Source organism: Ranitomeya imitator, chromosome 1 (genome assembly GCF_032444005.1).
Source record: "Ranitomeya imitator isolate aRanImi1 chromosome 1, aRanImi1.pri, whole genome shotgun sequence".
Lineage (NCBI taxonomy): Eukaryota > Metazoa > Chordata > Amphibia > Anura > Dendrobatidae > Ranitomeya > Ranitomeya imitator.
Genome location: NC_091282.1, coordinates 852,182,837 through 852,207,096, shown reverse-complemented (window position 1 = coordinate 852,207,096; position 24,260 = coordinate 852,182,837). Strand labels below are relative to the sequence as shown.

General features: G+C 40.4%; 1 protein-coding gene across 2 annotated transcripts in view; it reads left to right on the top strand.

Annotated features, from left to right (window-relative positions):
• The first annotated feature begins 2,228 nt into the window (after positions 1 to 2,228).
• The window catches only part of ACER1 (alkaline ceramidase 1), a 32,672-nt gene continuing 10,640 nt past the window's right edge, over positions 2,229 to 24,260 (top strand). Inside the window, exons 1-5 of one of the 2 annotated variants that reach the window (XM_069741606.1) lie at positions 2,229 to 2,316; positions 9,970 to 10,066; positions 19,923 to 20,037; positions 22,076 to 22,214; positions 23,234 to 23,371. In XM_069741606.1, coding sequence (XP_069597707.1) covers positions 9,971 to 10,066; positions 19,923 to 20,037; positions 22,076 to 22,214; positions 23,234 to 23,371 — 488 coding nt within the window. In that variant the 5' untranslated portion in view covers positions 2,229 to 2,316; position 9,970. Of the gene's footprint in view, positions 2,327 to 9,969; positions 10,067 to 19,922; positions 20,038 to 22,075; positions 22,215 to 23,233; positions 23,372 to 24,260 lie in introns of both variants that reach the window. The other variant, XM_069741598.1, reaches the window with a different exon arrangement.

The following is a 24,260-nucleotide window of genomic DNA, read 5'->3' as shown; positions in this document are numbered from 1 at the left end:
TCATATATCGGCTCCAGCTCCGCCTCCGAGTCCTGGCTGGAGTCACACACCGCACACAGCACACTAGCACAGGGAGGGAGGGTCGGACTCAGGAATGATGTAGTCTGGCTTCGGGGGGCCCCCAGGAGTGCATGATGCGCTGCGCATCAGTGTCGGCAATGCCGGCATAAGTGTCTTACCGTTATGGGCCCCCCAGTCTCGCCAGGGCCCCAGCACTTGTCCGGGTGCTGACGCCGGCCCTGCATGTGTTAATTCATACTTTAGATGCCTACAGTGTGAATGTACAATTTTCATAGTCATAATGAAGAAACGGAGTTGAATCAAAAAATGGGAGTATCCAGAACACCAAACAAAGACCAAAAAAACCCTAAATGGATACTAAACCTATTTCACTACTAATGGACATAGTGAGGGTTCAGCACATAAACATACAAAAAATCCGATGAGAAAAAAATGTGTACACAAGAACCAACTATATTAAAAATTACAATTTTTATTAGCAAAAAGCATAAGAAAAAACATGTAAAACATGAAAGGTGTTAAAAAGTGGGAAACCAGAAAATGGCACAGTGACCCACCATAATTGCTACAGAGGCACTACAACAAACTACATACAATGAGATAAACATAGTATAGAGTACGTCAAAAATCTAAATGTGTAAGTACACAGTGCAAAAATAGCATCTCTACAGACGTAAAACAGACTCCGAAAAAGATCTCCAATAGTAGTATAAACCTTATTACCTCTAGGTGGGTGCCAATGCCAGCCCCTATGCACGTTTCGGCAAACTGCCTTCTTCTGGGGGTGGCATCACACTGACAAGAGCGAGGATATATAGTTTAGAAAAACCTATCACATAAGACGTGACAAATAAATAACAAAACTAATAAACTAACACTGCCTCTCTATGGCTGAAAACCTGCCGGAACTTGATGCTGCATCCGTCACCAATCAGCGAAGGGGGTGCAGAGTGACACATCTACACACCCAATCACCGATCAGGACTACTACACAGACCTTACCACACTTAGCATCCGCCCATCAGATTAACATAAGGGACATATTGCACTATAGGAGTGGGTTGAGCATTGTATAATTAGTGTCCAATCAAATGCTGGAGGTGTGTCACCAGAATAAGCTCCACCTCAAAAAATAGTACCTAACAACTTATAGAGGAACATCCAGTGATCTAAATAAAAAGACTATAAGGGTGCACCAGATACTTGTGGCGCACACCGCTCCGTCCGATGCAGAGAAAGACAATGGGGAGCGCATCAGAGTCGACGATCCGGACGCGAACCAGACCCCGCCCAAAGTACGGGCGAGAGTCGGGTCACATGACCGGAGCACCGAGCTGTGTAAGTACACAGTATTATGCTATTTTTGCACTGTGTACTTACACATTTAGATTTTTGACGTATACTATGTTTATCTCATTTGTATGTAGTTTGTTGTAGTGCCTCTGTAGCAATTATGGTGGGTCCCTGTGCCATTTTCTGGTTTCCCACTTTCTAACACCTTTCATGTTTTTACATGTTTTTTCTTATGCTTTTTGCTACTAAAAATTGTAATTTTCATAGTCATGAAAACACAGAAAAATCTTTAAATGAGGTGTGTCCAAACTTTTGGTCTGTACTGTATCTTTACTAATAGTATATAATAATCCATATAAATATGAAGCTGATGCGTGTGCACGACACCTAACATATAACTAAATGATATCATGTTAATGTGCATGTTATGACATAATGAGAATTTTACATGTCAGCAGGGCAATGTTTGTCCAATATTGACTGGCTTGAAGGGAATGATAAGACAAGATAAGCGTTGCCTAGTGTCACCACTTCCTGATTTTACGCACATATATTATAGGCACATTATCAGTCTGGTCAGCAGGGTAAAAAAAAAAAGTGTTCAGTCTCATGAGTCTACTATAGTGGATGCTAATTATGCACAATTCTGATAGCATGACTGTGCTTTCCAGCAAATGACAGCGCACTGGTGTAAAACACAAGACCTAGAGCAGCATGGGCAGCCTGCTTTATCAGTGGGACACACAAAGCCATCTCTAGCAATTGTTTTCTGTGCTCTGGGAAACATATAAGCCGGTATGACCTGTGACACACAACAAGGGACAACACACATACCAACCCTTTACTATCTCTGTCACACCCATCAAACCTCCCATACAACCTGTTCCCCGTGTCACTGCACGCTTCCCTCTTTACTTGTCTTTCCAATACAGAAAGGCAACTTGTGCTCCTGCCAACCCTTACTGTCTTGCTCAAAGCTTCCGATTTCTCCGAGATTTCAAGGTAAACATAGGTTAGAGCTTTTTTTTTGCAAAGCAGCTGAAGAACGGCCAATTTTAAATGTAATTTGTGTATATGTGTATGGATGAATGAATTGTCACACACTGTCATTGGGATCTGCTGGCAATCATGTCTGTGTACATGGCTACTTACCATAATCTTATTCCTTACTTATTATTGTGCACCCAGTTTGTCATACTTATTATATAACAATACATTGTCCAATGAATAACTGAAAAAAATGTATTAATAGTATTGGGAAACTGCTGGTCATCTGATCTAATAATACACATTACCATCTATCTAATTTAACGGCAGAAAAAAATGCTAATTTTCCATTTTTATTTTTTGTATTTATTTTTTTCATGTAATCCTTTTTTAGTTAATACTACATTTTCTCGCTAAAAACTAAAGAGGAAAAGATATACTGTTTGGTGATGTAGTATATATATATATCAACATACAGTATTGTAAATCCAGGGGTTTATACAGTTATATTTGTAGTTATTAGTATTTGGGATTTACCGTATTTTTCGCTTTGTAAGACGCACTTTATGTCCCCGAAATTTGGGGGGGAAATGGGGGTGCATCTTACAAAACGGATATACTGCTTACCGTTACAGGCTGGGATGAGGGGGTGTCCACCGCTGCTCCCGCGGTTGTCCGCTGCTGCCCAGGGTGATGCTGGAGTCTCCAGGGGTTCCAGGGGGCTCAGGGCGACATTTTGTGAAAGACCAGATCCCCCCGGCAGTTTGTCCATGCTTTCCTGTGGGACGGACTCTGGGAAAATGGCCGCCGGAATCTCAGGAGATGAGATTTCAGCGCTGACATCTCAGTTCTCGAGATCTTGGTCCCAAGATCTCCATCTGCGCATGCACCGCCTCCTGGCGGCCATTTTCCCGAAGTCCACCGCAAAGGAAAGCATGGACGAACTGCCGGGGGACTCTGACCTTTCACAAAATGTCAGCAGAGCCAAAACAACATATGATGGCCTACACTCAGTATGATGGTCCCACAAACCACCCCACTCAGTATGATAGCTCCCACAGCCTCTCACTCAGCTAGATGGCCCCTCACCTCTCTTTCTCAGTGTGATAACCCCCATAGCCCCCAATCAGTAAGATGGCCCTCACAGTTCCTCATTCAGTATTGTGGCTTACTCGGAACCCTGACTCAATATGTTGGTCTCACAGCCACTCCCTCATTGTGATAACCCCACACAGCCCCTCATTATATTAGCCTCACAGCCCCTAGCTCATTAGGTCCACCACTCAGTGTGATGTTCCCTTAGTCTCCTACTCAGTATGATGCCCTAAACTGTCCCCCATTCAATTTGATTGCCCCCAATCAGTATGAGGGTTCTTACAGCCCTTCACTCAGTATGATGGCTACCACATACCCCCACTCAGTATGATAGTCCCCACTCAGTATGAGGGTCCTAACAACCTCCCACTCAGTATGATGGCCACCCCAACCCCTCACTCAGTATACCTCCACAGCCACCCACTCAGGATGAATGGTGGATCCACCATTCTGTTCAGTGGTATCCACATCTTGAATATCTGGACACAGCTGTAAATTTTGTCAACAAGCTGCTCCATACGTGTCTCGTGTTTGCTGCTATAGACAGCATGCGCTGGCCAGAACCTATTACATAAGGTAGTCTATAAAATGCAACAACAAATTAGTGAGTTTAATCAAATGTTCCCACACCAAACACTGGTACTTTTTAGACTGTGTATGCAATCAAATATTATCAGATGGACTGACTTTTTTTATCCTCTTAAATATTGCAATCATCATATCATACAGCATCACATACTTACAATTGCTAATCTTTGCCCTTCTGCCCAGCTAATTCTTCTCTTTTATCTGCTTTATGCAAAAACAGGAAGTCTGTTTTCCCTGCATTTATCATTTCCCTCTTCAACTCCTGACCCAGCTGCTCCACCCTTTCCCTCCCCTTGCCAGGGACTTTTGCAGTGACTCCTGAGTCATACCAGTAAAAGAGATTTCCTGTTTCTACAAAGAACTTATAAAGATTCAGCTAGTCAGTTTTTAATCACGTGATGTCATAGACCTAGTGGAAAAGAGACAAATTATCTGTGTAGAAAGGAAAAAAATTCAATTGTAAGTACACAGTACCATATAATATGAAGACTGCAAAACATTATGAAGATAAACATTTTAATGGGAATGCTTCTTTAAGTAAGTGCTAAGCTGGACTTAAGATGATACTGCCAGATAGAGAAGGTGATTGAGGCCTAACGCGATATCGTGGTGGGAGCGCTTGATGCAAAAATACAGAATAAGGGTAATGTGGGAAATCTTCGATGCAAGTATACTGCCTTGGTATGATTTCTGTGGTGAAGCTTTGGTTGTCATTATACCGATAAAAGGGGCTCTGGCCTGGGTGTCACTTCTGTGGGGCATGCTGAAGGTAAAAAAGGTTGGGGATCACTGTTGTACTGATTATCCGGACAATCAAAAAGATGCTTTGAGCAAGAACCTTCTGCACTCAAATAAGAACAATTTATTGTTCAATTTTCAAAAATGAAAAAAGAGGCAAAACGTCCACCAAATACAAAGAAATAAGCAAAACATTGGTATGCACAGATATACTTCAGCCGCGACGTTTTGGCAACAAAATGCCTTTTTCAAGCCAAATCTGTTTAGGGAGATATTGCGGACTGGAAACCTCTGGTGCGCACATATCTCACAGGCTTCACAGATTTGGCTTGAAAAAGGCATTTTGTTGCCTAAACGTCGGGGCTGAAGTATATCTGTGCATACTAACGTTTTGCATATTTCTTTGTATTTGGTGGACGTTTTGCCTCTTTTTTCATTTTTGAAAATTGAACAATAAATTGTTCTTATTTGAGTGCCGAAGGTTCTTGCTCAAAGTCTACGTGGTTTTTTTCCTTCAGAGCACCGCTTTACATTGATACAGTGAGCGCCCCTTATATACTACATAAATCAAAAGGATGCTGCCAGTGTTTTTTAGAGAGTGAAAGACAACAGCATTGTGCAGATTTCCACACAATGGCAAGCTATAACAATATAGTACCAAGCCATATTGTACCCACCTATTGCCTACAGTGCCAAAGTGGTCCATCACAGAGTAGACATGCCTCATATTATATTTTGCATTCTGCATTAACTGTGTTGTAGAGAAGTAGCAGGCGGTCATACTTGTTTTTTTTTATTTGATTAGTAATTCATATCCATGTTGCTGACAGCTGCAAATTATAGCCCTTCTTTTTTTATGAAGGTCTAAGCTGCCAACCATCTACTATGGAGATATAGCCCAACTAACAACAAGATGGATTTTGCCATTTAGGCTAACTGGTGGATAGGGAAAAGCACTTTACACTGCCCGAAAAGAAAATTACATTGTTGCAGAGTTTACATCTTTTTTTTTTTTTTTTTTATACATTTGCAGTTGATGTGGGATTTTATTTGCTAGCAACCATGACAAGGGAAGCTCAGGGTTTACAAATTTAGACAGCTTCCATTGAGTTAAATGAGAATAGTTTAATTATGCTTGCAGTGTGCTCCACCTAGAATTTCTTAAACAGTAAAAATATATACTATTAACAATTTTATATAACTTTCATTCTAACTACTGCAAAGTTAATGCTTGTTGTCAGTAATATTATTTCAAAATTTCCAAAACGTTGGTGGCTATATGCTCTAACTACATAATTATTATATAAAACATGCTATCACAAATGTGAGCTGTACTTTGTGCTCCATTATCTGGCTTATGACCCCTCATTCATGTGATACAAAGGCACAATAAAGAACATGTTCTTGTCTGAGTCATTCTACATGGTCAATTTAGTGTTTAGGCAAAGTGGTGCAATCAGCGAATGCCAGTTGACCGTGATCAATGCTCTACTTCTTATTGAGAATCTGTCAGCAGGATTTCACACCCAAAACTTACATGCATATGTAGCTCTTTCAAGGACAAGTCCAACATAGCCCTTACATTGCCAGTTTGCTTCCTAATTACTGAGAAATCAGCATTTAAATTGATATGTAAACAAAGCTGAAGATCTATTAGATCTATAGATCTGAATCCTTTGTCACTCCAGTTCCACTCCCTGCCCAGTGCTGCCTCCTTCTGCTTGAATGACAGACATTATTTTATGTCACATCAGGAAAGAGTCCCCAGTCAGGCAGGAGGAGATGGCACTGGCGGGGAATAGAGCTGGAGTGACAGAAGCTTCATACCTGCAATACCTATTCAGTCTCATTTGCATATCAGTTCAAATGCTTATTTCTCAGTAATGGAGGAATGGACTGGGCATGTAAAAGTATGTCTGGACATGTCTTTGAAAGAGTTACATGCATATATAAATACTTTGGGGTGTGAAATCATGTTAACAGATTACCTTAAATGTGCATGGTTTTCACATTGGATTGTTGTTCTAGAAACCATAACAAAGACCTCGTTCACTTTTTGTTCCTTATTTGCAAATTAATTTTGTTTTTGAAGAGATAAATAGTGCATCATATGGTGCTCTTATCCCTATAAAATAACACCTTGGTGGAATCTCAATGAACTCAGTAGAAGCCATTAGGGCCTGTCAGTCACCCTCAATGTTAATCACTCAGTCTGGTAGGCACCCTTAATGTCAAACACTCAACCTGTTAGGCACCTTAATGTCAAGCACTAAACCTGTCAGGCACCCTCAATGTCAATCACTCAACCTGTCAGGCACTCTCAATGTTAATCACTCAACCTGTCAGGCACCCTCAATGTCAATCACTCAACCTGTCAGGCACCCTCAATGTCAATCACTCAACCTGTTAGGCACCTTAATGTCAAGCACTAAACCTGTCAGGCACCCTCAATGTCAATCACTCAACCTGTCAGGCACTCTCAATGTTAATCACTCAACCTGTCAGGTACTCTCAATGTTAATCACTCAACCTGTCAGGCACCGTCCATGCCAATCATTCAACCTGTCAGGCACTCTCAATGTCAATCACGCAATGGATCCATGCATTGTGGCTTCTGGTAAAATCCACACTGCTGATGTGAACAGAGCCAGGAGCTTGTTATTTCTTTAACCCCTTCACCACATTGGGATTTTCCATTGTTGTGTTTTTATTTTTTGCTCCCCTTATCCCCAGAGTCATAACTTTTTTATTTTTCCGTCAATATGTGAGGGCTTGTTTTTTGTGGAACGAGTTTATTTTTTAACACCTTAATTGATTTTACCAACTAGTGTACAGGAAAATGGGGAAAAATTCCATGTGCAGTGAAGTTGCAAAAAAAGTGCAATTCCACAATTGGTTTTTGGGTTTTTCATTTACCATGTTCATTTAATGCTAAAATTAACCTGCCACTATGATTCCCCATGTAATTATGAGTTTGTAGATACCAAACATATATAGGTTATTATTTATTTAAATGGTGAAAAAAAAACCCCAATTTTCCGAGACCTATAGCGCTTCCATTTTTCGGGATTTTGGGCTGAATGAGGGATTATTTCTTGCGCGCCGAGTTTACATATTTATTGATACCATTTTGGGGTAGATCCGATGTTTTTATTGCCCATTATTGCATTTTATTGCAATGTTGTGGTGACCAAAAAATGAAATTCTTGTGTTTTGATTTTTTTTCTTGTTACACCATTTACCGATCGGATTAATTTTATATTTTGATAGATTGGACATTTCTGAACACGGTGATGCCAAATATGTGTATTTTAGAATTTTTTTATTGTTTTATTTTGAATGGGGCATAAATGGGGGGGGGGGTGATTTGAACTTTTATATTTTTTTTATTTAAAAAAAAAAAACATTTTTACTTTTCACTTGCTTCAGTAGTCTCCTTGTGAAATTTGAAGGTACAGTCGTCTGATCGCTTGTGCAACACATAGCAGGGCTTCAGCCCTGTTATGTGTAGCAGAAATGATCATCTTCTATAAACACCGGCCACTGGGTGGTGCACATAGCAGATTGGCAATGACAAGCATGATGGTCTTCTGCAGACCCTGGTTTGTCATGCCAACCCATTGGCGCCCTGCGATCATGTGACAAAGGCGCCGATAGACGTAGTTAGTAACATGCTTCTGGCGCACGCATGTTAACAGCCGTGGGAGGATCGCAATTTCACCCATGGCTGTTAGGGGCACATTACATGTGCATGAAAAGATGATAGCTCCGGCGTAAAGAAGGGATGGCTTGTGTAACTACTGGACTTCCGGTTGTGCGCATTGTGCCTTTGAAGCTGGGAAGCGTACACCCGGCAACAGAAGCGCAATGACATGTCTGAAGAAAGCGAGGTTTGCAGAGAGCTGTTGATGATGCAGGCTCTTGCAAATCATGTTATCACACCCACAGTGGCATGATACCATTCGTAAAGGGCCGACTACTCTGGGGAAACCAATGCCAGATTAATTAGTCAAAGGCCTAATTAGCATAAGGGTACCGTCACACAGTGGCATTTTGATCGCTACGACGGCACGATCCGTGACGCTCCAGCATCGTAACAATATCGCTCCAGCGTCGTAGACTGCTGTCACACTTTGCAATGTACGACGCTGGAGCGATAATTTCATGACGTATGTGCGATGTAGAATCCGTTGGTTACTATGCGCGCATCGTATACAATATCGTGCACACCTTTGTTACACCATGCGATCATGCCGCCACAGCGGGACACTAGACGTCGAAAGAAAGTTTCAAACGATCTGCTACGACGTACGATTCTCAGCGGGGTCCCTGATTGCAGGAGCGTGTCAGACACAGCGAGATCGCTGGAACGTCACGGATATATCGCTGGAACGTCACAAATTGTGCCGTCGTAGCGATCAAAATGCCACTGTGTGACGGTACCCTAAGAAAAAGGAATTTATACTTTTTTAAACATGGATTTCATTGACTAACTTAAAGGGCTGGTTAGGCAGGGAATTTAGTTAAACATATAGAAATGCTGGGCTAAAGGGCATGGGGACATGACAGGTCCCCTTTAATAAGAGTCAAATCATTGACCATACAGTTTTCAAACAATCAACAATAAAATACCCAAATTCATAAGTCAGGGACACATTTTTTTTTTTGAGAATATCTCTCTAACTTCATTTCATTTAGAACATGTGTTGTAAAATACAACCAAAAGCTTTATTAAGTTCATAGTAAATAAATTCTCACGCCAGAAATAATTGAGAGTTAAAACAAAAATAGAAAGTTTAAAAAAAAAATAATAGAAGTTACAGTAAAAATGGATGCAAAACATAGGCAAAAATGTTTTCTGTGCTGCTTTAAAAGATACTGAGCTTTTCTTTCTCTCAGACATTCATATCCATTCTAGATATACTTTGGTATCCTTTGTCTCAGGATGAATTACACAATGTATCAGCGTGCTATCAGTTTTTACAAATAAAGGTTTTTATGATTCCCTGAAACAAATCTGCTATCATGAAAACTACAAGGAATAGTAGCTGCCAGCAGCTGCCAATGACTTTTAGACAGAGAGTAGTGGAATGTAGGACTCTGCTACACTTTTGATCACAAATTGTTCTATTGAAACAAATCTCATGAATGCATTATTGTGCAAAAGTGTGGATGTTAGAAGTTTACAAGAAAAGATAGTAGTCATTTTAAAGGTACACTACTGTTTATATTGTCTTTCCAATTTAGCATGCCCCCAAGTATATTCGCAAGGCATAGTTCTGAGATTGACTGGTGTGAAGCAAATTACTTGCATTCAGAATATGTAGCAGAATACTACAACACGGTAAGTTCCTTCAAGCTGCCTACAGATTTCCGCTTTCCTATCCATCCCCAAAGTGCCTGTAATCTTAAAAATTGCATGTATGTCTTCCCTGTATGCAATGCTTATACCCTATTGATTGGCTTCTTCTTAGCTCAGCTGTAATACACCAAATTCCAAATGATTATGCAAATACTATTTTCTCTGATTTTCCTAAATGGTCCATGCAAATTTGTCAGTACAATGTTCAAATGATCAACCGTTAGAGTATTATTATTATAGCGCCATTTATTCCATGGCGCTTTTCATGTGATAAGGGGTATACATAATAAAAAACGAGTACTGTAATCTTAAAGGGACACTGTCACCTGAATTTGGAGGGAACAATCTTCAGCCACGGAGGCGGGGTTTTGGGGTGTTTGATTCACCCTTTCCTTACCCGCTGGCTGCATGTTGGCTGCAAAATTGGATTGAAGTTTATTTTCTGTCCTCCGTAGTACATGCCTGCGCAAGAGAATGAACATGCGCTGCCGCACTATGTCCTGGAACACAGCGAAATACTTCCGGGACATAGTGCGCCGGTGCAAGTGCACTAATGCTTTTCGCCTTTGCCAGCAATTGGGCAAAGCATACTGCGCGTGCGCAAGGCAAGATTGCATTGCGCACGCATGAGCTACAAGGGAAACCTACTGAAATTCAAGAAAATATTGCAGCCAGCGGGAAAGGAAGGGGTGAATGAAAGAAGAGGAAACACTACCCATCGGACCGGACACAGGGCATTTACATAGCCTGCCAAATTCAGGTGACAGAGTCCCTTTAACTATTTAGTGTGACACCATTCTCTGATTTAGGGTACAAAAATTAAAAATGTAAAAATTCCAAAATTTTCAAAATTTTTACCAAATTCCATTTTTTTCATAAATAAATCCAAGTTATATTGAAGAAACTTTACCACTAACAGGAAGTACAGTATGTCACGAAAAAACAATCTCAGAATCAGTTGGATACGTTGAAGCATTCCAGAGCTTTAGCTTCATAAAGTGACAGTGGTCAGAATTGTAAAAATTGGCTTTGTCATTAAGTACCAAATTGGCTCTGTCACTAAGGGGTTAAGAGGCCAAGTGATATGTTAACATAAAACCCCTTCTTTGATATCACCTTCACAATTCTTGCATCTATTCTTGAACTTGTGGTGGTTTTGGCTAGTTTCTGCTTGAATTTATTTGCAGGATGTCCAAATATCCTCCCAAAGCTGCTGTTTTGATGTGAACTGCCTCCCGCCCTTATAGATCTTTTGCTTGAGGTTCTCAATAAGGTTGAGGTTAGGAGGATGGTGGCCCCACCATGGAATTCTCAGCTAATGACTTATGGTTAATGAATTGTTGTGCATGACTTTGATGACTTTGCTATGGATGGCACGGTTCTTCTTCTTATACTATGGAAGAAGGTGGTCAGTCAGAAACTATATACTTTGCCGTGGTCATTTTCACACCTACAAGAGCCTTAAAGATGCCTAAGAGCTCTCTCCCCATGATTCTGACCCACGCTTAAGTAATGGGCTTTATTCTTTTGGGTAAGCACGTTGATGGTGATATCATATTTTTATAGCTTTAGCTATGCCTTATTACTTTTATAAAATAAATACACTGAAAAAAAATATTTTTTTGATGTTGCCATATTCGGAGAATCATTAGTTTGAACATTTTGTTTTCTTTTCCAAGATGTAATTTTCATTGTACCCATTTTAATTTTAATATAGAAAAAATAGTCAGCTTACCGAAGCTTTATAAAGTTTGAGTCACCTCCGCCTTCAGCTGGATCATTTTTCCTCTTGCTTCCATTTTATTTTTAGGTATATTTGACTTTTTGATTACTTTTTATTACACCGTTTGTGAGGTGAAATAAACATAAAGAAGCAATAATTCTGGATTTTTTTTTTCCTAAACAGAACTCAACATTCAGTATAATTAACATACAACTATTTTACTGCAAGTCAATACTATAATTACAATACCATTTTTTAAAAACTTTTATTACATTTACTAACAACCCCACTTTTTTAATGTAAAAAGAAACTACAGATTTTATTGATACTTTTTTTTGTACCACTTTCTTAATACATACACATTTTTATCATTTTTTATATCATTGTATATGAGGTGAGATGAGGCGAGATAAAAATGGCAATTCTCTAATAGGTTTTTTTTTTGCAGCATTAAATGAGCATGATAACTGTACTGTTTTCAAAAGTTGGCAGGTTCATTACGAAATTTGTTATGAAATTAGCCATTTCTTAATGATTTTGACCTCATGAATTCAAATCTGACAATGGAAATTTTAGTTGGCTCTTGTTTTTATGATATCAAAGAGTGTTCCTTTTACTGCTACATATACAATGCAATTATAATATTTTGATTTTTCAAAATGTCTGCAAAAAATGTCGGCTGTTCCTTTAGTTTGGATAAGTTGTATTGTAAACAAAAAGTTCGTTTGACAACTTTTTTTTGTCTTGGTCAAAGAAAGAACAAAAGAAGTAGTTCTTAGGCTTCATTCACACCAGTATTTTTGCATCAGTATTTCATCAGTATTTGTATGCCAAAACCAGAATTGTTTCCAAAACACAGAACAGGTGAAAATCTTTCAATTATAGTTGTAAGTTTTCCACTCCTTGTTTTAGCATACAAATACGATGAAAAATACTGACCTGGAATGAGGCCAAAAGGTACCTTCACACTGAACGATATCGCTAGCGATCCGTGACGTTGCAGCGTCCTGGCTAGCGATATCGTTGAGTTTGACAGGCAGCAGCGATCAGGATCCTGCTGTGACATCGTTGGTCGGAGCAGAAAGTCCAGAACTTTATTTCGTCGCTGGACTCCCGCAGACATCACTGAATCGGCGTGTGTGACGCCGATTCAGCGATGTCTTCACTGGTAACCTGCCGGCGCTTACACAGTGCAGAGAAGCACAGCGCCGGGGGACAGACACCAGAATGTAAGTATGTACTGTTTTTTTTTTTTTTTTTACGTTTACGCTGGTAACCAGGATAAACATCGGGTTACTAAGCGTGGCCCTGCGCTTAGTAACCCAATGTTTACCCTGGTTACCAGGGGACTTCGCATAGTTGGTCGCTGGAGAGCTGTCGGTTCCTCAGGGAACCGGCGGCGGTAGAGGTGTGGCGATGCTGAGGCTCGGTGTCGGAAGTGGGTGGTGCGGCGTACATTGTTGGTTTCCCTGTGGCTATCATCCTTGGGCCGCTGGAGGCAGCACGTGCGCAAATTGAGATCTCGGCGGCCCTCGGCTTCAGGAAAATGGCCGCCAGAGGCTGTGCATGCCCAGATTGAGATCTTGGCGGCCATTTTCTTGCAGATCAGGGCCATTGAGATCTCAATCTAGGCACGCGTGGCCTCGGCAAGATGGGCGGCGAGAAACCGGTGATGCACTCGACTTTGCTTGCCACCGCCGGCTTCTTGAGGAAGGGACCATGCCTCCGGTGACCCCGCTCTACCACCGCCAGCCCTCTGGTAAGATACCTTAAATTTTGACAATAAAATGGACTCCCATCTTATAAAAATCTTTTTTCTGTTATTTTCCACCCCAATATTTGGGGTACATCTTATGGTCCGGTGTATCTTATAGTCCGAAAAATACGGTATATACAGTATATTTTATCATTTTTATCTAAGTGGTGACAAAGATGGATTTGATATACTATTTTATTTATGCTGATCACTCTGATGGGGTCTATCACAGTGATCATAAGGAACTAATAAGAAACATTTCCTATTGTTGCCGGATACTGGACAGCAGATCTTGGCGGGTGTGCTGCTCATGTGCCCGTGTTTTTTTTCCAAGAAGATGAGGACGAGCCAGGAGACGGATCAGGAGGGCTTGGGGATGGCGGAGGTATCGGGGTATCTAGGGAAACATCATATCTCTCTCCTGTGACATGTATATCATGTCAGAAGAGAGAGAAATCATTGAAACAGCGGGCACACTTTTTTTTATTCACTGAATAACAGTGATCACGTGATTGGGCACAGGAAAATCTGTCCCTGACCATGTTCTCCAGGGTCTCAGCTATCTCCGGTAGCTGAGACCACAGAGATTTTCCGACTCAGGGGGGGCACTGTAGCCTTATTACCGATTGTCATTTTAAAAAGGCGATGAGGGAATAAGTACCTTTAGCGGCTGCTGTTTTAATGCATATCGGCGGTCGCTAAGGGGTTAATAGCCTGTTTACACAGGCAGACCACACTTAAAGGGAAGGTACCGCGTTTGTAGGTCATTAATAAATCACTGTAATGTAGCATAACATGTTGCTATAAGCAAGTTTGAAATGCATGTGAAACAGATTCCGTGTGTTATATGAGTTTAAAGAATGCACTGGGGGCTGACATCTTGGTTTTGCAGCAGTAGCAGGGCACTATCAGTGTCAGATTACGGCACCCCATGGACATAGGAGATAATAGACCGGCTCGGACCCTATCTGTAACATTGCAGCAGCATTAGCAGTGAGTTGGGCACGCCTCTGTGGGCTGCACAACTCACTGCTGTAGGTGTGACTAGCTGCCATTTTATTATAGCCCTGTGCTCTCTATCACAGGACAGAAGAAGCCCTCACTGCTCCTCTGTACTCCAAGCAGGCACACATCCTCTGCTCCTCACACACTGCCCTGTGTGTTTCTCCTGCCATGTCTCCCCCTCCCCCTCACACACAGTCCCTGTGATCTCTGGTAAGCTGAATTCACAGCCTGCAGAGAGGGAGGTGACACCTGGAGAGAGAGAGCAGGGCAGCTGACAGGACAGGGATTAAGGTGGGGGAAGGGGGATGGCAAGAATGTTATTCACAAAAAATGCTGCTGAGCCCACTGTGTTCTGCTCCTCTGTAAACAAGCTGCGCCTCTGATGCAGTAACTGCTGGTGATAGCAGATCACAGGGCAGCCACACACAAAATGGTGCTGCCCTGTGATGCTGCTCTTCATTGTTACTGTTGGAGCAGTAACTGCTGACATCACCATTTCCCTCCCCTTTTGGGTGGTCTAATATCCCTGGGGCAGAGCTGCTAAATCTTACTATAGCTGCTTGAGGTCTAAAATGGAAAATGCTCCCCCTAGTGGTAAATATGTATATTTGTAGAAAAATATATAATATTTTTCACATAGAAATGTTTGCAAACAGTGCAAACATTGCATGAATACATTTTAATTACTATTTTAAGCTTAATTTCACAAAAAAACAAAATACAAGAAAACAGGTGGCACCTTCCCTTTAACAATGCACACTGAAGGATCTCTAATGGATTGCTCAGTGGGCATAGGCTTCTATTAAATTTGGCAGTGAGAGTCCTGTCTACATGAGACCATGTGCTGTGAAAAACAGTGATATTTTGTGAAAATCAAAAGATCACTCAAACCGATGAAGGAGCGTTTTGCTCATTTACTGTATTTGGTGATCATCTACCAGTTTACACTAAAGATTATCATGAAATGAGCATTCTGCTGAAAACACATTCACAATAATCTTGCAGTGTTAGGCTACATTTCTGCAACTACTATTTAAATTAGGCTACTTGCAATTTTTCGCTGTGTTTTTGTGTTTGTGTTTCCACTCTGCAGGATCTGTAAGACACTGCATTTTTGACACAGAAAAAATAGAGAAAGTCAAAAAAACAATAAAGGCTCATTGTGGCAACATACAGAGGGAAAAAAGTATTTATTTAGCCACTAATTGTCCAAGTTCTCCAACTTAAAAAGATGAGAGAGGCCTGTAATTGACATCATAGATAGACCACAACTATGCGAGTCAAAATCATAAAACAAATCCAGAAAATCACCTTGTCTGATTTGGTAAGATTTATTTTGCAAATTATGGTGGAAAATAAGTACCGTATTTGGTCATTAATAAAAGTTCATCTCAATAATTTGTTATATATCCTTTGTTGGCAATGACAGAGGTCAAACATTTTCTGTAAGTCTTCACAAGGTTGGCACACAGTGTTGTGGTATGTTGGCCCATTCCTCCATGCAGATCTCCTCTAGAGCAGTGATGTTTTGTGCCTGTCGCTGGGAAACACGGACTTTCAAATCCCTCCAAAGGTTTTCTATGGGGTTGAGATCTGGAGACTGGCTAGGCCACTCCAGGACCTTCATATGCTTCACAGAAGGTATGGTGTTCTTTGGATGCAACTCAACATTCTGTCTCCTCCAAACACGACGAGTTCTACTTTGGTTTCATCAGACCATATGACATTCTCCCAATACTCTTCTGGATAATCCAAATGCTCTTTAGCAAACTTTATATGGGCACGGTCATGTACTGGCTTAAGCAGGGGGATAGATCTGGCACTGCAGGATCTGAGTCCCTGGCGGCTTAGTGTGTTACTGATCGTAGTCTTTGTTGCGGTGGTCCCAGCTAGATGCAGGTCATTCACTAGGTCCACCGTGTGGTTCTGGGAATTTTGCTCACTGTTCTTGTGATCATTTTGACCCAATGGGGTGAGATCTTGCGTGGAGCCCAGAGATCGAGGGAGATTATCAGTGGTTTTGTATGGCTTCCATTTTCTTTTATTGCTCCCATAGTTGATTTGGCTTTCAGTACCATCTTTATGCCGACGACACACAACTATATACATCATCCCCTGGCCTTACTCCTGCTGTACTACAGAACACCACTGACTGTCTGTCCGCAGTCTCTGACATCATGTCCGCTCTCTATCTGAAACTCAGCCTTTCCAAAACTGAAGTTCTTCTGCTCCCACCATCTACTAACCTCCCTAAACCTGACGTTTCCCTCTCCGTGGGTGGCACCATAATAACACCCCGGCAGCAGGCGTGCTGTCTGGGTGTTACGTTTGACTCCGATCTCTCCTTCACATCCCATATACAATCTCTTGCCCGCTCGTGCCGCTTACACCTAAAGAACATCTCTAGAATCCGCCCTTTTCTCATCATAGAAACAACAAAAACCCTCACTGTCGCCCTGATCCACTACTGCCTGGACTACTGCAACGCTCTATTAATTGGCCTCCCCCTCACTCAACTTTCCCCTCTCCAGTCTATCCTTAAAGCAGCAGCCAGGGTCGTCTATCTCGCTAATCGTTACTCAAACGCGTCCGCTCTTTGCCAGCCATTACACTGGCTGCCCATTCATTACAGGATACAATTCAAAGTACTTGTTCTCACCCACAAAGCTCTTCACAGTGCAGCACCCCCTTACATCTCCTCCCTCATTACGGTCTATCGGCCTAACCAACCTATTCGCTCTGCAAATGACTTTCAACTAACCTCTGCACAAATCCGTACCTCCCACTCCCGACTACAAGACTTCTCCCATGCTGCGCCAATCCTCTGGAATGCTCTACCCCAAGAAATTAGGACCATCCACAATTTGCATAGTTTTAGGCACTCCCTCAAAACACATTTGTTCAGAGCGGCCTATCATGTTCCCTAATCAGTTATTTTGTTTGTGTGTAGCCCATTCACTACTTCCATCTATCCCCCACTCCCTGAAGATGGCTGGACCATCATTGTAAATACATCATTGTAAATACACACCTGTACTTTGTATTTCCCCACCTCATTGTAGATTGTAAGCTCTCACGAGCAGGGTCGTCTTGTGTTGCTTTAATTATTGTATTGTTAACATTGTTACTTATAACTGTTGTGTTTGAATCTGTTAAACTGTAAAGCGCTGCGGAATATGTTGGTGCTATATAAATAAAGATGATTATCATTTCATTACACCAAGCTGCTTGCCCATTCCAGATTTAGTCTTTCCAGCCTGGTGCAGGGCTACAATTTTGTTTCTGGTGTCCTTCGACAGCTCTTTGGTCTTCACCATAGCGGAGTTTGGAGTGTGACTGTTTGAGGTTGTGGACAGGTGACTTTTATACTGATAACAAGTTTAAACAGGTGCTATTACTATAGGTATTTAGTAGAGGACAGAGAAGCCTCTTAAAGAAGAAGTTACAGGTCTTTGAGAGACAGAAATCTTGCATGTTTTTAGGTGACCAAGTACTTATTTTCCACCATAATTTGCTAAATACATTTTGCAAAATCAGACAAGGTGATTTTCTGGATTTGTTTTCTCATTTTGACTCTCATAGTTGTGGTCTACCTATGATGTCAATTACAGGCCTCTTTCATCTTTTTAAATGGGAGAACTTGCACAATTGGTGTCTGACTAAATACTTATTTCCCGTATTAGCCTTAATACACCTTTACAAAGGCTCCATTATCTAATAAACAACATAACTGGTATTTTAGTAATCTGTACTTTAGCCCTGCCTTTGCTGCAGTAGAAATGAGGTCTGCCTACACTCAGTGATGAGCCTCTGACATGTGTTATTACACAGCAACCAATCTAACGGGACATTGCTACTAAGAGAAAGGAGAAAGCATTGGCCTAAAACCATCATATACAAGAAGTATGTCTCAGACTACCACAAGAAAAAAAAGTTTTTGCTACCATACTAGCTAGCTGAAAGAAGGCTAACCATATACTGTCGTCTCACTGGACGTGCTGCTTTCCATTAGGTTGTGGAAAGTCATTGGTCTCGATTTATCAAAGTGCTACAAATCGTATGTCAATGACTGAAGTAAGATTTGTGGTGAGGCACACTCTAAATGAATCAGGCGCTTAACTAACCAGTGACATTGTATCTTTACCCCGAGATCACAATCCTGGGACTTCTTCTGTCTAAAGGTACCGTCACACATAACGATTTCTTTAATGATATCGTTGAATGATATCGTTGCTTTTTGTGACGTAGCAACTATATCATTAACGAAATCGTTATGTGTGAGCGCCGGCCGTAAAGCACAGCGGTGACATCACCGCTGTGCTCTGCTTTACGGCCGGCCCCACAGTCAGTGCGGGAAGCTGACGCCGGGGGACGTGACAGACACCGGAACGTAAGTATGTACTGTTTTTTTTTTTTTTACATTTACAATGGTAACCAGAGTAAATATTGGGTTACTAAGCGCGGCCCTGGCAACGATGGGACTTTGGCATCGTTGGTCACTGGAGACCTGTCTGTGTGACAGCTCTCCAGCGACCACACAACGACTTACCAACGATCACGGCTAGGTCGTATCGCTGATCGTGATCGTTGGTGAATCGTTTAGTGTAACGGTACCTTTACAGCATTGAATTAAAGGTATAGCAAATTGAATTGCATGCAGTAAGTGTTTGCAGCGGCTCAATGAATCGTTTACATGCTGCTGATAATAGCGACTGCTGCATAATAGGAGGGTGGCTGGGTGATTGCTGCCTCATTCATGTCATTGTGTCCATTTAGCGAAATTTCAATGTGCCAATGGTTGCAGTGACAACTGGCGGCCTAATAATGAATTAACTAAATTGTCCTAAACTGGTTATAATTACAATCGCATTAATCTTCACAATCTTCAAAAACAAAAATTATGGACACCGGGAAAAAAGCTCTTGTTTTTGCAGACAGGTCTAAGAATTTACAGAAGGCTGGCAACCCTCATGTATGCTTGCATTCTATGTTCTTTGACATGTTTTAGTGGAGGTAAACACAAATAGTGCACTCATTTGCTTTTTGCAATGCAGAAGTGATCAAAATGACAAATTCATTTGAAATTAAAATAAATAAAATCATACAAAAGGCACAACGTTAAAGCAATAATTATGCCTTACCTTAAATTTGATTGTGATATGCATCGAGATATACACAAAGAAATGCAAAAATAAACATTGGTAAATCAATTATATTCTTAACTGTTTTATCATCATCATTTTTCATAACTGTTACATTTTATTTATGTATAGCTATTATATTCTCTCAGTTGTAAACATTTTTTTTAGATCAGTCCAAAACATGAAACTCTTATTTTTTTAAATTTCTTGCAGGTTACTAATATTGCTTTCCTTCTTGTTGGGCCCCTTATGATGTATCTCTTACATCCATATGCCTGTCGACGAAGCTTGACTGTCCATCTAGTCTGGATTATGTTCATCATGATTGGTTTGTACAAAATACATATTCTTACTTTTTTCATCACACAATATTCTAATTTCTAATTAACTATAATTTAATATGTTTATTCATGATTTTCTTTTACATTTTTTTTACTTGACCTTTCACAACCTTTGTATAATATTTACATCAAAATCCGTGTTCCTGCCTTTGAAGTGGGATCGCATGCTGAGCTCACATCTTTCCTGCACATGATGACTAATCTAATCAGTCATCATGTGCCTTTAACAGCTGAGGATGGTCTATTCCTTATGGCTGGATTTAACAGGTGACGGACAAAAGTGCATAATTCATTCTGCCCATCGGTGCCAGTCACATGATCACAGGGTGCCGATGGGTTGTCATGACAGCTATCGGTCTGCTGAAAAAACCTTTGCCTATCATTACGATACTCCTGCGAACACCGGCTTGTGGCCGGTGTTCACAAGAGATTTTGATTTCTGCTATACACAACAGTGCTGAATCCCTGCTGTGTATAGATCAGACGATCGCAGCTTCAAGTCTCTAAAGGAGACTGAGATAAAGTAGAAAAGTTAAAAAAAAGTTTTAAAAATGTAAAAACACACAAAAGTTCAAACCACTCTCTTTTGACCCATTAAAAATAAAACAATTGAAAAACCTACACATGTTTGGTATCTCCGTACTCGTACTGACGTGGGGAATCATATTGCCTGGTCAGGTTTACCATCCAGTGAACATGGTAAATAAAAAAAAAAAAAACAATTGTGGAATTGCACTTTTTTTTGCAATTTCAACGCACTTTAATAATTTTCTAACTCATCATATGATAAAATGGATGGCGTCAATCAAAAGTACAACTCCTCCCTCAATAGAATAAGTCCTCATACAACTTTGGGGACGAAAAAATAAAAAGTTATGGCTCTTGGGATAAGGGGAGGAAAAAATAAAAGCGTAAAAATGGAAAATCACAAGATGATTAAGAGGACTTTTCACCAATTTTTTCTTTTTACACTGGACACTGGATGTAACAGTGGCTGCAGAGCGGAATAAAATGTTTTTTTTTTCCTTTCATTTCTCTGTTGGGGAGGTATTTGGCACCTAAGGAGTTAAATTTTTTAAAAGTCTAAGGGGGTGTTATCAGATAGTTTTCACTGGGGGACATGTACTTCTCCCTGTATAATGTTGACCAATCATACAGGCAGCAACACTAAAAGGAAAGAAGAACACCCCACACCATAGCTTAGAGCAGGGCTGTCAAACTGCATTCCTCGAGGGCTGCAAACAGGTCATGTTTTCAGGATTTCCTTGGACTGCACAGGTGATAATTTAATCACTTACACAAATAATGAGTTGGTGATTAAATTATCACCTGTGCAGTACAAGGAAATCCTGAAAACATGACCTGTTTGCAGCCCTCGAGGAATGCAGTTTGACACCCCTGGCCTAGAGAATCTTTCTCAGTGAGTGAAATGTAATGATACATCCCTTATCTTTGGTCTACCCTCCTACATGAATCAGTGTAGGGGAAGAGGCAGTGCAGCTAAGTTCAACTGTGTAACATTACAACCCCTAAAAAGTTAGCTAATTAAATGCCAAATAATTTGATTAACAATATATCCGCAATGAAGGGAAAAAAAACAAAAACGTTTTATTCCGCTCTGCAGTCACTGTTACATCCTGTGTCCATTTCAGCATGAAAAATTTGGTAAAAGGTCCTCTCTGCAGCATGGGAGAAGCCCAGAGGGACTGAAGATGGCAGGACCCAGTGATCTCGCCAGCTTCAGCATGGCACATGAAGGCTGTAAAGCATAGAGCCTTCTCATGTTGCACACTCCTCACCTGGATAATCAACCACTCTGAGACTGCAGGGTGGCCAATACCTAAGCAACTAGTGGTAAACTGTAGAATTAACTATCTTTCCATTCTTTGGGGACGGAGAAGATTTTTAACAGTAGGTTGCTTGTAAAGTTGCTTGTTTTTATAAGCACTTTGCCGTTTTAACCATTATAGGACTTGAGATAATGTTGTAACACTAGATAACTTTATAATATTGCTTAAATAATAGGTCTATTCTCCATGTATTACCACATGACGTTGAGCTTCTTTGGACAGTTACTGGATGAGATCTCTATCTTGTGGGTTATTTGTCTTGGCTATTCCATCTGGCTTCCCCAGCCTTACTTTCCAAGATTCATCAAAGGCAGGTAGTATTGCGCTATTCTACTTTATTAATGCCTAATATATTCTCAATGATTAGTGGTTGGTGGTAAAATAATGTATTGCTGCTACAGAGGGAAATCACTAATCACTAGAGCTCCAACCATTACAAAGATAGATTAATATGCAAATTGCCTCTTCATGGGCAAAGATATATTAAGACATCAGAACATAATATTGGAACTATTTAGAATGATAAAAAAGGTATCCAATGACAGAAAGTCTCCCATATATGACATTATTCGTAATAATTACATATAAGTTTGTTTTAAATGTTATAGCTATTTATATTTTTAAATGTCTATGGGTCGTGGCCATGTTGTAGGCAGATTTTTTTTTTTTACATGTTTGTTAAGACAGTACAGTAGGGACTGTGATGATGAACAGCATCTTAAAGAAGCACTCCTATCAAAATATGTATCCATTTGGTATATTGCAGTTATCATATTATATAGTAAACATCCGAATCCTGTTTTTCTGGGCATTTGATGGAGTCACTGGCAAGTGGATAAAACGTGTTGTGAACCCACCCTTAGATCAATAGATTCTTCAGAAAGTGCTAGAGTATTATCTCCTTTCCTAAAGACGAGGGAGAACATACAGAGTCTTTTATGTAGGACTTCAGCAATATATAGAATCATAGAATGGTAGAGTTGGAAGGGACCTCCTGGGTCATCTGGTCTAACCCCCCCTAAATCTCTCTTCTTCCAATGAGATGACTCTGCTGATCTTACACAGCAAGGTTTAATAAGGCTCTACATAACACAGAAAATGTTCCAATGACTTTCGTGAAAAATTGAACATTTCAATCACGATTTAGTCAAATAAAAATAAAAAACAATGTCATTTTTTCAGGATACATTCTTTGGTTTTGTCCTGAGTGGGATTATGACATACGGTAAATGCAGATTTCATGAGGCAGTTAAACATCCAGTTTTATTCGCTGTCTACAATTTTATGAGATAATATTTTCATGTGAATAACATTTCTTGTATTATGTATATAGGAGTGAATTTGGTGCTGCCATCTTTGTTGTGGCCATCGTTAGCACGCTGATGTCACTTGTAAAGCCTACAATCAATGCTTATGTCTTGAACAGTATAACTTTTCATATACTGTATCTACTGGTAAAAGAAATAAGAAAGTAAGTATTGTAGGCACCATCCCCAAAATTTCCCCAAAATATAACTGTGTTTTGTGGAGGCCAAGAACTGAACATTTTCCCATTTACATAACTGTTATGTCCACGTTCTATACAACATATCTCCAGTATTCAGGAATGTGTAGTCCAAATAATACAAAGTAGATACCTTTCATAAATACTGACTTAAAGGGAATTGTCTGCAGAAGAATCTTACCCCTCTACTATTTGTATGTACATGTAGCTCTTTCAAATACAAGTCCAAATAAAACATGGAAAGTTTGTGGTACATATCCGCACTACCAGCTTGTGAAGAAACGTCGGACGCTGGAAGTATTATAAAATAACGATTTATTTTACTTTCTACGTGCTTCACACTTTTTCTTCAGGAAATGGAAAACCATATCCATATGTACAGGGTATTGCACGGTTTATATAGAGGTGAGGTCTGAAATAGGGTGCCAAAAAAGGTCACATGACAGTGTCTGATGTGTCAGAGTTCATAGGGAAGGCACATGATGCGGCTAAATAATACTTCTGGGGTCCGACGTGTCTTCACAAGATGGCAGCACGGCTATGGACCACAGACTTTAAATGTCTCATTTGTTCTATTGGCGAAATCGCCCGTGGATCCGCAGCAGACCTGGATAATGTCAGCATATATTGATACAATTTCGGATATTTATTATTATTATTATTATTATTATTATTATTATTATACATTTTTATAGCGCCATTTATTCCATGGCACTTTACATGTGAATACGGGGCAAATATAGACAAATACATTAAACATGAGCAGATAACAAGGCACACGAGTACATAAGGAGGGAGGACCCTGCCCGCGAGGGCTCACAGTCTGCAGGGGGTGGGTGAGGATACACTAGGAGAG